Source organism: Mesitornis unicolor, unplaced genomic scaffold (genome assembly GCF_000695765.1).
Source record: "Mesitornis unicolor isolate BGI_N332 unplaced genomic scaffold, ASM69576v1 scaffold458, whole genome shotgun sequence".
NCBI lineage: Eukaryota > Metazoa > Chordata > Aves > Mesitornithiformes > Mesitornithidae > Mesitornis > Mesitornis unicolor.
The window spans coordinates 38,407-54,559 of NW_010202287.1; the positions used below are offsets into that span (position 1 = coordinate 38,407).

The 16,153-nt window shown below is 38.4% G+C and overlaps 1 protein-coding gene across 1 annotated transcript in view; it reads right to left on the bottom strand.

The window, feature by feature from the left end:
• The window catches only part of LOC104545240 (ATP-binding cassette sub-family A member 13-like), a gene marked incomplete at its 3' end in the record, with an annotated part of 49,733 nt that extends 37,074 nt beyond the window's left edge, over nt 1-12,659 (bottom strand). Inside the window, 8 exon segments of the mRNA XM_010190329.1 lie at nt 1,533-1,697; nt 3,462-3,595; nt 4,659-4,774; nt 7,577-7,740; nt 9,372-9,400; nt 10,251-10,402; nt 10,956-11,061; nt 12,533-12,659. Coding sequence (XP_010188631.1) covers nt 1,533-1,697; nt 3,462-3,595; nt 4,659-4,774; nt 7,577-7,740; nt 9,372-9,400; nt 10,251-10,402; nt 10,956-11,061; nt 12,533-12,659 — 993 coding nt within the window.
• Nucleotides 12,660-16,153: the final 3,494 nt, after the last annotated feature.

Consider the following 16,153-nt stretch of genomic DNA (forward strand, 5'->3'; position numbering starts at 1 on the left):
CTCAAATACCTAGCAGATTGAATGTAAAACAGAACATACCTTGTTAGAGAATCAAAGCTTTCTTATTTAGACAAGACACAGAATTGGCACGTCTTTAAAAAAAAAACAAATCTACACAATTAACAATGATAGCAAAATTTCTCCCTAACAAGGTTCCTAGAATCTGAAACAAATGGCTTCACAAGGCTTGTTTTTCAATACAGCTGGTACTGACCTAGAAGCTGGCAATACAACATGCTTTGTCATGCAGAGAACTAATGCAGAACTGTCCTTGCCCAGAGACCCAGGAATGGTGAAAAGATGGCATGAGACTGAAACCAACCAAAAGCAGATCTCCACAGTCAATGACTCAGGCTTGCTCTCCTTTACAGGAGTTCTGCCTACACTACCAACACTATGGAAGGCAGCAGCCTCAAGGTATTTGGGGTCTCATCACACAAAGCGATCAAGAAGGAACCTGCATGCTCCTATTGTGTAGCCTAGAATAAGACACACCAAGGCCTGGGCAAACCTACTGACTGCTGTCCTTTCCTCTGACGTTATGGTTTTTTAATGCCTAGTGGTTATAACAGATTTTTCAATAAGAGAGTCCTGTTCACCAAGGGAATTCCCAGTTGCCAGCATCTTTTGGTAGTTCAAGTTGCCATCATAAGGATGTCAGCTCTTGCAAAGAGTTTTAAAATCATGGCTGAGATTATTACTGGATTTTCCTACGGCTACAATAGGAGTTTGTGCCTTAGCTTTGGGGATCACATCGAATTGTTACTTCAAGTCATCATACATCAGTGAAACCTTTATCAAAAGAGAAATCAAAGGCTACATATCTGAGGAAATACATCATAAACTCTACCTGCTTTATTTAGATGTTATTGTAAATATCTCCAGAGTATCTTGATACACAGCTAATATATTTTAAACAGAAAAAAAAACCAAACAACAAACAAGCATCACCATTAAGGCAGTGTCTTCTTTAGGAAACATCTGCATGGTTTACCCTTTTCTCCACACAACTACTCGTATGTCATCATAAAGACTGCATGCCAAGCTGTTCTGACAGAGCAGAATTTTAAGATGCTATACTGGAGATTTACTCTCATCACCTTCAACATGCTTCAGCCACTACTCCAGAGATATTGTAAGGGAATTAATAATAAATTAATTATGTACTATATCAGTGGGGGGCTGTAGTCTGCTTTCAGTTTTGTCCAAAATTCAGGATCCAGTGGGATAGTAAAATAGGTCTTCCTTCTGTTAGGCCTCTGAAGGGCAGCTTATTTCACTATATTCCCTATGAGATTTAAAATCTGTGTTTGAGTTAATGAGAAAATCTGATTAAGTGGACACATGATGATAGATTATAGTTCCACTGTAACAATTCTTTATGAGGATTACTTTGTCTTATTAGCAAGATGAATAAAGTTCATGACAGTAACATTTAATATCTAACTCAGATCCTTTAACTGAGTTACTGTTGACAGACTACAGAAATTGCAAATGTAAGGAATTTAATCTATTAACTTAATAAACTGTACCTGTGCATAGAGCTTGAGCTTGCTGGCAGCATGAACAAGATACAGTTTGGCCTCATGCCATGCAGAAACACAGCCCTCTTCATTATTCCCTTTGTTTGATACATCTTCTGGCACACTGGACAGAGCAGAGCACACAAACTGCTCCAGTGTCTCTCCTGTGGGAATCTGGCAGGGACATAAGAATTTGATGAGCACCTCGAGAGAGCTGCTGAGTGTTAACTCTGCTATCAACTTACTTATCTGGTGAAAAAAGAATAGCACATAGCCTCCTTCAGTGAGAACAAAGCCCATTTAATCCAGCCTCATATTTTGGGGCACACACTTCAAAGTACTCCACATGCAGAGTTCTGTATAAAATACCAGTGGCTCCATTAAGGTTCTCGTACACCAGGCAGAATGATGATACACGCGTATGCAAGGAATTTTTACTGTGTTGCAACACCAGTGTTGCTATTTCTACAGTAATTAGCAGGCTGATGCTAAACTAACTTGAGAATGATACTGTACAACTACACTAGAATTTTGCATTAGAATAACTATATCAAAGCAACATCACACATACAAAAATTGCTGATGTAAAAAGCATTCAGTACAATAGCAGACCATGTAACCAATGGTTACGTGCAGCGGATAGGTTTTCAATTGAAGTTGTCAGGTTTCAGCAGTGTGGCCAAGAGGCTAGAATTTTTTCCTCATAATCTGACTTATAAATTCTGTGTTGAAAGACTTATTATTTCAAATCATATAATAAATCATATAAAAATAATTTAGCATATTTTATTTCTCCCTATTAATGTATTTCTGAGGTATTTTACATTCTAACTCCTTTCAAATCTGACTAAAATATTTATTAGAAATCTTGCAGATGTTTTGACACCAAATGAGCTGTGACATTGCACACAGCATTGCAGTGCTCAGAGCAGACAGTGCCCACTCTTCCATATTTCTCTTCATACTTTTTGAGTGTCTTCAATGCCCTAACACGAGCACACAATATCAGGCTATCAGTTTAATCTATAAATAGCTAGCAAGTGGGTTGCCTGGGATTACACAGCCAACCATAACTAACATGCTGTAGTCAAATTTAGTTCAGTTGATCAAAGTGGCCACCATTGATAATCCATTAAAAGACCATTCAAAAGTTGTTTTTTTATAATTTACCACTTAGTCTACATCACCTATTTTTATAATGAGCTCTTCTGGAGCACAACTCTAGAGTGTCTGGCAAAGAGTAAACAGATTTCAAATAAATACCAGCATGTTCTATTGAAAAACTGCACACTTCAGTAAAAATTCAAAAGATGTTTCAAGTTTTCTGCAGTTCAAACCAGACCATTACACCATATGACTTTGGTCAGGAAGGAATGTCAGAAAGCCCTCTCTAAGAAAAGAGATTTTCTTCAAAATTTGACACATGGTGGGCATAGTTGAACAGCCTCACTGAGACAAGTCATCAGTCAAGTATATTCACATCAAGACTGCACAACTGAAAAGAAAGGACTCTTGATGTGCCTTAATTTACGCACAGAAGAGACAGACATTCTTTGTCCAGCAAACCAGATGAAAAATGCTACCTGCCAAATTAATCCAGGCAGCTTCAAATCTAGGATCTAGTTTAAAAGCTTAGTGGAGCAAACCCCAGAGTTATATCTATAGGATCGGAAAAGGAAGTCAGGACTTTGCCATAACCAGTAGTGACTTCAGAGAAGCATAAATTCATTAATGTACACAACTAGACCTATCAGCATTTTCATGTGCAGAAATTCCATTTATTTTAATGGGAATGAAGCCAGGATATTTAGGAGTCTGGTAGCTGCTTCATAAATCTAAGATAGAACTATAGCTTCTGTACAGCATGAAAAATTCCTTCAGGGTACAAATAAAAACAAAGATGAAAAAGAAGGACACTCAAGTTTTCAAATGGTTTACCTCTTTTAATTGTGCTGTGTAACTTAGCACCTTCTCAACCTGAAGCCTGTCAAAACCAAACCTGGATTCAAGTTCTGCTCTCGCAGCATGTGGATTCCATAAAACATCCCCAAGAGAAAGATTATACTGAAAACCTGAAAGAAAAAACCCTTCTGTTTACATCATTCTTGCTTTTTGATCATACTGTTTCTTGGTGATTCATACCTGATGAGATCCAAGTATCTTGTTCCCAGCATTTTGGAAAAAAAAAATAAAATTAAAAAACTGTGCACCTAAACATCAGTTTCACTAGGATAAAATTCATGATAGCATCAGTAGTATGGTAATGTCAATTATTCTGTCGGTGTTCTGACAGCTCATATAATAATGGTAAGGTGCCTTGTGCAGTGATGGCCAGCACGGTGCCGTTCTGAACTGTGTCTAATTCTGCACATCATCATGCAAATGTGTGTGTATGGGCTGGATATGAATAACTGCTGAGAGGGAGAGCACCAGGAGAATACCAAAAGACTCCGGGAATTCAAGCTTACCCTTTGTGCAAGGGCTCCAGCGTATCACCTTGGTATCACTTGAGTCTTGGTTTTGACAGCTGCAGTGGGATTTAGACCACGTTTAATTATTCATCTGACCTTCTATGCAGAGCAGACAGCCGTACCTAGAATCTAAGTGAATGCCACCAGGCAGTTTGCCAATGAAACTTGTTCCTGACCTTTTCTTGAGAAGTTGTGCTGTGGCCGGCCTACCTCCTCCAGTGAAATTCATCTCCCATACTCAACCATCAGATTGGAAAACATAGCCCTTCAGCTGAGACAAGAATTTATGATAACAGAAGAATGGAGCTGCAAGTAAAATAGCTATAATGCTTAACATATATGTCCAAAACAAGAGGCTATCACTCTATCAAATGGAAGAAATTACACACTGCAGTGCTTTAGTCCCTCTCCAAAATTCACCACCAAAAGATCATTCTAAACACCAACGTGTTTTGTTTATCAAATAGTTGCCAGATTCTAATGAAATTTAGATATTAGCATTTAAAAAACAGATCAATAAAGAAGGGGTTAGTACTATAGCAATATAGTTCAATTCTCAGACCTTTTACATTAGGAATTTAGTAGAAGCTCAGACAGTTACTGCTTTCTCATATTCCCAGCATGCTTACAAGGTATTCAAAAAAATATGAAGCAAATTCCTTACCTTCTAAGCTTCTATCCTGTACTGATTTAGCAGTTAAATTCAGTGCTGTTTTTACCACTTCATAGAAACTATTGTCGAATGGCATCATAGCTAAATCCTTTAATGACGCTAAGGTACTGAAAGTGAAAAATAAAACAAAATTCAAGTTCTCCATACACCCATAAAAACCAAAAGGGCTTGGTGGAAAAATATGAAGTTCAAGCAATTGAAGATTAAAATACTTTCTTCATAGTTGAGAAATGTTTTGTCAAATTAGACTTTTAATTTAAAAAACCCATAAGTTGAGATATTACAGTTAGAGTTTCACTCAATTTTCATTAAGAAAATGTCTCCTATGAGGATAAATGTCCTCTTAAAAAAAAGAATGAGAGTTAAAAGTGAAAGCAAAAATGAGAGTGAAACCACCACAAGCATTCTGCCAGTTATCCCTAAAACAAGGTAGGATGGACACAGAATACTTGTATTTTACTTCCATCCAATCAGCAGAGAAAAAAGAACCTTTAAAACAACAGAACACTTATTCTCACAACAAATTAAGCAAAGCACATGAGACAATGTGTTAATAAAAATGTATCTATTGAATTTCTTATATGTCCCAATCTCAGTCACTCTAGCTGTGAAACGAACTTCTTTGTTAATGCAGTTATAACTTGCTACTTAAAGTTTACATCAAATTTACAGGTTATTTCCTATAGAATATTCCTTTAATATTATGAAAATAAAATCCAGTTTTGTTAGTGCAAATCAGCAGTTTCCAACATACATGAGAAAAACTTCCAAAACCAACACCATCTAACTTTGCCAAATAGGTGTGAAAAGTTTCTGTTAAGTACCTCTAAGAGACACAGCAAAGATGGTACAGTTCAGGAAGTGGGAGAAGTTGTAAATTTAGGATAATTTCTGCTGACTAATTTCTGCCTGAGCTAGGACGTCTAGAAATATATGGTAGTAATACAAAGCTAGTCAAGAAGTGAGCATTGGTTTTTGTGCTTTGCTTTCAAAATTGCATTAACTATAGCAAATTTGGTCATTGAAGGGCACCATAGTTTTAAAGAAGAACCCCAAAAAACAAAGCCCAAATGTAAACATCTGAGCCTCCACTTATTAATCAATTGTGGGCTGACCCCAGCTGGCAACCAAGCACCTACACAGCTGCTCATTCACTCCCTTCTCCCACAGGGCAGGAAGAAAATAAAAGGAAGGTGAGAAGACTCATGGATCAAAATAAAGACAGTTTAATAGGTTGTGTTGGTTTTGGCTAGGATAGAGTTAATTTTCTTCATAGCAGCTAGTATGGGACTATGTTTTGGATTCGTACTGGAAACAGTGTTGGTAATACAGGAATGTTTTAGTTATTGCTGAGCAGTGCTTACACAGAGTCAAGGCCTTTTCTGCTTCTCACACCACCCCACTAGCAAGTAGGCTGGGGGTGCCAAGAATCTGGGAGGAGTCACAGCTGGAACAGCTGACCCCAACTGACCAGAGGAATATTCCACACCATATGACAACGTGTTCAGCATGTACAGCTGAGGAAGAAGGAGGAAGTGGGGGACATTCGGAGTCACAGCGTTTGTCATCCCAAGTAACTGTTACACACGATGGAGCCCTGCTTTCCTGAAGATGGCCGAACACATACCTGGTGATAGGAAGTAATGGATAAATTCCTTGTCTTGCTTTGCTTGTGTACATGATTTTTGCTTTACCTATTAAACTCTCTTAATCTTAACCCATGAGTTCTCACCTTTATTCTTCCAATTCTCTCCTCTGTCTCCCCCTGCTGCTGAAGAAGAAAACAATAATAATAAACTTACAGTCAAGTTCCTGTCTTACCTCAGGAACACTCAGACTCTGAGAGTTTGCAAACCTTTCAGAAAAAGACTTCTGCTTTTGGGATGTAAGCACTACAAGCACAGCAAATACAGTTTTACATGTTAATAGTTTAGAGAACAAGCTGAATTAACATTACAAGTGATTTAGGCATAAATGGGAATAAAATAAATCAAGTCCCAACACATTTGCAATCAGCATATTGTAATCAAAAGAGACTTATTTACCAGTTTCAAAAAAAATAATGCCATCATACACTTTGTATCTTTTTTATTAGGAAAAAAAGTGTAGGATACTAAAGTGAGACAGAATCAGGACAGTCATTTCCCATTCAATGCCTTTGGGCCCCTATTTCCCCAGGGGGTAAGGCTGGTGAAGTTTGTGGCCAGTGTTGCGCAGCCAGTCAGATTTGGTGGCCACCTCTAGTCTTATAAATATGTTAACTGACTACAATGACAATTACCTATCAACCTATTACAATCAACTACCTATTCTGGCAAATACATTTTTTAACTTTTTCCTAACAATTCTCTTATTTTACTGCAAATTCCTTTAGATACTTGTCTTAGACTGTGCTTTCAATACCATGCCTTCCTCTAAATCCAGCTGTCCTTTACCTGAGGCAGAAAAGTTTTATATTCAGAATACAGTCTCTGTAGTTTTTTTTCTTACTGCTTCATTTCTTGCAAGACAACAGCCAAAGCAAAAGGCTTGAGAAACAAAATGCAACCATTTTCCTAATACTGACCAAGTGCTACATATATATTAAGGTGCCTTTCAAAGAGTTCCAAATCACATTGCAAAGTTCAAAGCTATGTTACATGATGGGTTAATTTCAACCATTGCTACTTCTTGGATACTTCTAGGGAATCTGCTGAGTTGGACAGAGATGAAAAACACAGTTATGAAGGAATCAGAATGTGTGAAAACTCCTACCACACATCTATGAACAGCTGAATCTGAAACAGAAGAAAATTTCAGCTTCTTTACGCAGCTGAAAATGTCTATTTTATTAAATAGTCTGTAAGAAGAACAAGAACTGCAGGTAAAACATTAAAATTGAGAACTTTCAAGCATGTAAAAGTACTTACTTTTGAATAACTTTTAGAAACTGTGCTATAGAAGCTAGCCCATTTTCTGTAGAAAAGCTGTTCAATTCAAGATGAGGGAGTGAATGCAGAAGGTTCCAGAAATATGGTTGCTTGTACAGGTTTTCTGCTCTAGAAATCATTTCCTCCACTTCATTCAGATCCATCTTTATGCAAAGAAAGTGCATCTTTATGCACATTTACATGTAACACTTACATTAATAGAAAAAAATAACAGATGCCTGTTACTTCCCCTGCCCCTGCTATTCTGAATTTTAAAACCATTTAAAACACTTTTTTTTTCAAGTGGAAACATACCTCCAGCTTTGGTAATTCACCACATCATTTTGGTGGTACTTGGAACTTATGGCAGCTTTGTTTCAGCTGTCTTTCTCTGCTGTGATGGAAAATGGAGCTGGGAGAAAAGCTAAGCCATCTCTGCTCAGAAGTGTAACTCTCCCAAAGAGAAGGTTCATCTCTGAGATCTCAAACACAGTGACCTCTTTAGCCCTGCAATGAATTTCTCGGTCTAGGGTATACAAACCAGGAGACCCTCAGGGACGTGCCATTCTTACCCCTCAGCTACTTCAGGGATGTGGGGGGAGTGTCAAATAATAATTGATAGGCATGGATTTTTAAAGGTGGACTGAGATAAAACCACTTCTTTATACAGAACTACACTACTAGATGCCTATGCAAAACATAGGCTCTGTCATACTTGGTTTTTATGCAGTCTTTGTTTCTCTAAATTAATATTTCAATAAGGCTCCTTTGGTTAATGGTAACATGAGCACTGTTTATACAAAAAGAAGCCTGTGTATGCAAGATCTGTTACTAATAATTGTAGGCTACTTTCAACTAAATATTTTATTAAGATTGATAAATATATTCTTTCTATCTTATACACCATTCCAGAAAGGAAATTTCATATTGGTATAGCTCCTTTCAATCGAGTGTCTCATGAGCATTTAAAAAATGTTACTATAAAAATGATATCTAATTTCAAGTTATAAGTTGGAAATCTAGGTTTTATGAAGTAGCAGTTACAATCAACCACATATGAAGAAAATGCCTTTTGAAATATTTTTAAAGTCAAACCAGTGACCTGTGAAAGGCACAAAATTGACAAAAATGGAGATCCACTACTGCGCCTGTTCAGCCTTCCTCTTTTTGTTGAGATTGCAAGGATGAAAGGCATTTGGGGCACCACAAAGACCAAAGTCGTTTCACATAAACTGCCAAAATAAGTCTGGAAGGAATTATGCTCCATCTTACAATCTGTTTTACTTCACCTCCACTTGAGCCTGCTTGCCATACTTACTAGATCACACATCTGAGTTCAAAGCTATCTCATTGAAGCAAGAGCCCCATCTTTTCAATCTCACTGCAGTTCCTTTTTTTTAAGTTTTGGGTTGGCTTTTTAGGGTTTTATTTATTTTGTTTTAATAATAAGTGCACATTAAGATAAGAGCTCCTTGCAAGACATTTTATAATATGATTTTATACAGCTACACAAAGTCTGGCAGATGTGCTTTTAAATTGCTCCTAATGAAACATTAGGCTTCAAATAGCTGGGAATTTTAGCTAATAACAACCTAGACTGGTTTAAATCAGTAATCTAGAAACGACTGAACCCCTATCAAATTTACGAGACATCATTTTTTCCTTCAACAGCATACCAATTTTTTTTTAAATATAGTTTGCTAAAACTTGATAGAATACAAATTTCTAAACATTATAATAAAGATGCCTCAAAATTCAGAACTGTGATTTAGAAATAGACTGTGAAAACACTTACTGTAAGAAATTCAGTGATGTTATGGAGCCCTGTAAAATCAAATATTAGAGGCATTGTTAACGTCAGAAGTATCAGTTTTATAAGCAATAACAAGTAGTACACAAAGGGCATTTCTACAGGAGTAAATGTGTGTGAAAAAACTAATACCTTGGAAAGATAGCAATCCACATGATTTTCTGTGCTAAGACTTTCATTATTATCACAAAAAAACCAATTTAAGAGAAATTGCTTACCATTCACTTTTCAGTAAGGCAAAATCATCACATCAACACTAGATGAACATAGTAGCTCCCAGATAACCAAGCATGAAAATTACTGTTTTGCCTAAATCTTTCTGCTTGAAAACTCAGCCCAAGAGTCAGGGTGATCTTAAATGCCCACCTGCTACAGCAACAAGGCTGTGCCAGGTGGGTAGGAACAGTGCAGGAGCATCAGAACTTGGTGTTTCCAGTCTCACTCTTTTAGTGCAATGTTTGCCTAAAGGTCGGCGGGTGTGAGCTACTGAGGTTTTCCATCCCTACACTCTCTACTACAACAGAAAAACCTGAGGAGAAAGATTTAAATCCTCCTAAATTACTTCTGAATTAATCTTAGACCAAGTAACCATGTGGTCAGATTATTAATCCTTATCTTGAAACCTTTCCCCTCACAGTATTTTCTTAACTATCAAGTAGTAAAACAAGAGCACAATTTTAGAAAGCTAATATTTTTCTGAGAATTTTGTGACAGCCACAGGAATAATAATCATAACAGTGGCTTTTCCAGGGCAGCTAAAATTTTACTTTGTTAATTTTACTTTTAAAACAAAAGTATTCTTGTTCAACAGTTATCATTACTTGATAGACAAAACAATTCATTATTGGAAAGATCACAGCTTACCTGAGAACTTTGAGTTTTCATCCCATATCTTTTCAAAAGCCATGGTTTTCTCTGTGGTCTCAATAAATCCCTTTGCGAGTTCTTCTATCTCTTTCATGAAGCCTAGATCAGGTTCTCTGGAGCTCTCTGGACCAGCTCGGACTCCTGAAGTACTTTTTCACAGAAAGAAAGGGGACAGGGGTGGTCATTACAAACAGGAAGTAAATAGCTAAAAATGTTCATATACTCACGGCAGCATTCTGATTTTTTTTAAACTCTCATGCATTTACACAACTGTTACTTAGTTCAGTTCATCAACATGCAAGTTGCAGCACTGACTCTCAAAACCTCAGGAAAGAGAGCAATGAAAAATTGCTGAGCTGAAGCAGCTCACCTACACCAGTAACCCAACTCTGGCAGCAGCCAGGCATGTCCAAAGAAGTCTTAGATATTTCTGAACAGGCTAAAAATTTCTGCCCTGGTTTACCATAAGTCCAGGCCATGTCTCTTTGGTGGCCTGTACCCTGAAGTTCAGGCTTTCCTAATACATCTAAAGCAACACACTGCAACCAGAACAGGTAAGTCGGTCAGTCACCAGATGTGAAATACAGGTGAGTCCCTCTTTCTGGGTCCTGAAGAAAGTTGTTTATTCCTCTTCAGTTTACTGAGCAACAGAACTATCCCACCACCTTAAAAAAAAAGGTGTCTATGCTAACAAATGTATACCAATTCCAGATGGTGCATTCCTCAAAGTACCCTTCTACTTGAAAAGTGAGAAGAATGGCATCTCTGGCTACATATTTTTGCCTTATGCTGACTCGCACATGAGTGTCTGTTGTTAGGAAAATCTATACAGGTTTGTCTTTGGGATATGGCAGCTTATTTTTTTCAAATGCATTCAACAACCTATAAAACCAGTACCCTATTATCATTACTGGCTTTCCCCTGATTTTAGCTTACAGCTAAATCCCTGGTGCGTGTTCTCTCTATCATCTCTATCATACTACCATCTGGTGGCTACTCAATAGCACAACAATTTTCTAACAAGACATTCAAGATTAAATCAGAACTCATTTAAACATGTCTATATAGAGCAAAACAACCAAGTTAACCTCCTAAGGTGCCATAAACAATGGAATAATCACCTTTACTTACAAATAATAATCTTTTACTGGGCAGTTTATTTCTGTTTTATCTTACAGGAAGTTCAAATTATCTTTGGGTGAAAACATGTGTAGCAAAAATATTGCTATTTTTCATTAGAAGCCCAGTTAACTGTCACATAAGCCCACTTACAAAAATACAATAAAGAGTTACATTCCTTTCTTTTCAAACTTGTATGTGTATACTACTTTTCTGCACAATTCTTAACTATCACTGAAGAAAATCCTAATAAGATAGACTCATAAACCAGAGCAAAAAGATATCAGTCACTGTGTTCTGATTCTCTCATTTCTCTTTCCAAGGATAATTTGATTGGAAAAGACCTTTAATATCAGAGTCCAACCATAACTTTCTCTCCCTCTTTGATCCTCATTTGTTCAGACACCCACAGAGCTGTCTGCAACTTTAGACTAAGGGATGAGAGGAAAATTTAATCTTGAAACAATCAAGTTTTTGATTGTTTCAGCACAGCTTATTTTGATCCAAACTTGGCTGACAGCCAGTAGGATTTTGGAAAAATCTTTCACCAGCCTCAAACTTCAATGGATTAAAGGCAGAATAATTCCTCACTGCATTTTTTCCCCTTTTAAAAGGAGTTTTTAAAGCAGGTTTCTGTTGTTCAGAGGGCAGCTGCACTTCAGCTATTGCTTTTGAAAACTACCACATCAATTCCAATATTGCTAACATACCTACAGCCTGAAATTTCAGATGGCTAGAAACACTGGTGTTCGGCAAAGAAGAACAGGAGCACTAACTACATACTGAAAACTTCCTAGCACTGTGCTTTTTGAGCATGAACAAGTGACCAGCACTTGACCAGAATAATAACCACCACATTGGTTACAACATAAATCCAGTCAGAGCTTTTAAAAAAAATACTCTAGCTCAGTTTTCACAGGATTTTCCAGATATTTTTTCAAAATAATGGCTGAATTTTAAATTGACAACTAAACTCACAAAACAAGGTCACTTAAAATAATTGGAAGTATTCAAAGAAGAGGAGCATAAAGGCAATATTTCAACCCATGTTTTTTCCCCTCCAAACTAGACATGAGCCTTGCATGCCCATGTAAAGATTTCTCTCTTTTAGAAGCATTGCAAACAATAATGCTCAGGGGGAAAAGGCCACTTTTACTCACATGGGACCATATGGCTGGGCTCAACACTGGCACCAGGACTGCTGGTGCTGCCGGCCTCCTTGCCAGTAGCAGGTTGCACAGATGACAGTGACAGGGAAGTCAGTAACTCCCTCTCCTCTATCCCCATCATTGACTCTGCTGCTTTTCAAACAAGAGAAAAACTGAACTCCTTACTCCCCTTGTTTGAGCAAGGAAAAATGCTGTCTGTTTTTCATCACTTAGCTTCAAAATGTTTCACTGATGGCTGTAAGGCTTCCTTAGAACTAAGAATGTTGGGCAAAAGGCTTCAGGTTGTGATGCCCTGTGAGGGAGCAGCAGCCTGCTTAGCCCTCCTGCTCTGCCCGGTGTCCAAGCAGGACAGCAAGTTCAGCTGGGCTGTCCCTTCAGTGTCTCTGGGCTTGAGGGCTGGGGAAAAAAGCTGCAAGGGGTCCCACGGAGCACACTGAGCAGGAGGGGTGGGGGGGGGAAACTGAGGCAGGACAACTGGGGAAGGTACACAGGTTAGAAACATAGAAAATAGGCAGCAGCACTTGGAGAGTGGTGGCTCTGTAGAGCTCCAGGGAGAAGTGCAGGAAAAAAGCAAGTTGATGGCGAAACTGGAGCGGGAACCAGGTAATAATAGGAGGGTATAGTTATTTAGGTCATGGAAGAAGGACCAAAAACCAGGCATAAGGCTTAGCTCTTACAGAATAGAAGGCAGCAAGTGCAACCTGAAAAACTCATAGAAACACCACACTCCCAAGCACAAGTGCCTCAGCAGGACAAAAGCAGCTGTTTGGACATGCTGTTTCTGAACTATCAGCTTGATGGGGATTTCCAGCACAGGAGCAGTGTCAGCCAGCTACCGTCCAGGCCTCTCTTTTGCCATCATAGCCACAGCCCTTGCTCTGACTACTCTTGGAGCTGAGTGCAACCTCCTTTGGAAGAGGAAATGACAACAGGTATGTTATTAGTTATCATGCTCAGTTTTAGGAAACAGATTAAAATATTACAGAGGTTCTATTTGCTGAATATTTGTGCTAAGTTTTAAAGGATTTAGTATATTTTCAACGTGGTAGTAAGGGAACACATTTTTCTCCTAATAAGAATGCTGTGAGATACTACTAGTTTCTTAATTCAGCACGAGTTACACAAAATTACAGGAAGATTTCACCATCTTACCGAAAAGATAAGAAACTACACTTCAAAACCCGCTGCAAGGACAGTCAAGACAAGCAACCTTCAGTGTGCCAACAAAACATTTAATTGTTGTACTGCTGCCATCCCAGAAAACCTTAGGTGCATGCTTTCTGGTGCAGTAAATGTCATTAACTTACTTGTGTATGCGTAAAGGAAGTCAACAGCATCAGTTGTTAGCAACAATAAAGAGGAGAAACAAGGGATGACAAAAAGCACAGAAGGAGGAAACCATTAATGTGTACCAAAGGACAGACATAATTAGATCTGAAGTGTTAGGGGGAGGTGTGTAAATATATATTATTTCATTATCATCCATGGTAACTCTTCCCTTAATTGCGCATTTCCAGAAACACTTGCATGAGGACAGAAATCAAACTAAAGACATGTATTCATACAAGTTTTGACCATGACAAAAGGCTGCAGAAGAGCAAAAAGACTCTGCATCCCTTTACGCATGTAAAAGGAATTGGCATTTCCTCTAGTCATGACTCAGAAATGCTAATTCTGTCCAAATTACCCAGTTACTCAGGATGACAATAAGAATGTTTCAGAGCTCATCTGAGATCTCAGCTACGATGTGCAATGCCACTTAGACTGGTGATTTTCATAAGCCTTTCAGCAAACTCATCTCAACTTCCTCCCTGTCACCACATTAAAAATTTATCTCTAAAATGGCAAAACCCCAGCTGTGCTGGCTCCTGCTCTGCACCATCTCAAAGCAGCCTCGAGACATGACATCTCCATCAACACCAATGGATATACTGGACAATAGCTTACTGCGTGTTTGTCACAGAAAAGACAGACATTTCCCCTTCATGTTGCATACTGGTATAACCCTTCTAAAATGCAACGATCCAAAAAATATAAAGAAACAAAAAAGGTGTTGTTCTTATTTGGCTATAAAATGGAGAAAACTCCACTGGGGGGTGGAACATTCTGGGAAGAGCAGGAAAAAATGTCCTTTGCCATGAGAGATTCTCAATATACCTCCTAAATATTTCCTTACTCCTCTGCTCTGAGATACTGTTCATGTAACATGCTAGGGGATCACATCAAAGAGCTGCAAGCCAGCAGCTTGTGCAGTGGCTGAAGAGGAGAGCAAGGAGCAAAGCCTCAGAGCTGTTGAAAACTTGAGTGCTTTCCAAGGAATCAGAGGAGGCGGCAGATTTTCCTGCAAATCAAAGTTAACGAGGTAGTTGTAGCCTTCACCTGGCTCATTTTCTTACCATGTCAGAGGCTGTGAATGGAGCACATTGCCTGGGGAGATGGCACCACATCTGTGAGGACAGTTGCCTGTACCAGGATGACCTCAACCCCTGGCTCAGCAACCATTCTTGAGCAGCCCTCCTCAGGCTCCTCACTGACAAGTAGCTATTGAGGTGGTTTACAGCTTTCATAGTGGAGGTTCAAACAGAAGTCACAGAATTACTTTTTCCAAAAGGCAACAACTATATTTCAAACTGATAGCACCATCATGATACATACTGTGAAAACAAATGGGTTAAGTGTCCGTGCAAACTATGCACAGTCTTTGATTTACTGTTAATAAACACAAAAATTGATGCAAAATTGTACCTAAAAATTATCATAAAGAACCACCTACGGTTTGAAATAAATCCTTGAAGGGAAGATAATTGTATTACGGTTCCTATGCCACCCCTTCTCTCCAGTCAACACAGTGACGCTGTAGGATTCAGTTAGGTTTGGCTGATCAAGCTGACAGTCTCTATTCCTAAGGCTGTTGGCAGCCAGCATAAGTCAGAGCAGCCCTGAGGTTGATTTAATTTATACTGATGGACCTGCTGGAGTAGACTGACCTCAGAATGAACTTCATCCTACCTTTCTACCCGTTTTCCTTACCTAGGCTATATGCTACTCAGTGTAGCCTACTGAGTGTATAACTACGTGTGCGTGCGTGCATTTTATTTTTCAGCTGAAAAACTGAAAGTCACTGAATAATTTCCCCAATTCTTAAGTAGGTCTGAGACTGCCTCCAGGAAATTCTTTCCTTCTTTTCTTTTGGACTGAAATATAATTTGGGCAGTTCAGTCAAAGCAATGTAAATAATCATGTAGAGCAGTCAATATAGTTCATAGTTTCTAGAGGTTTAACACACGTAGATGGCATCTGGACTACTCATATAAATAAAAACTATACTTTTAAGAAACAATTTTTTAAAAGGCAAACATCTGTTGTAACTCTATAACCAAGTAATATAGTATTGCTGCTGCAAATAACAGGCTACAGGCTTTGTACTGAGTTTGCAAGACCCCTGAGTTTGCCACCTTTGCTTTGTCTGAGCCTGTCTTAATGTGCCTGCAGCTTTGTTTTTGACTTGGCTTAGTTTATCTTTTGGGGTTTTTTTTCTGGCCAGATGGTTATGGCTATTCACTTTACTTTCACTTGTCATTGTATAATCACAGAATATTAGGAGTTGGAAGG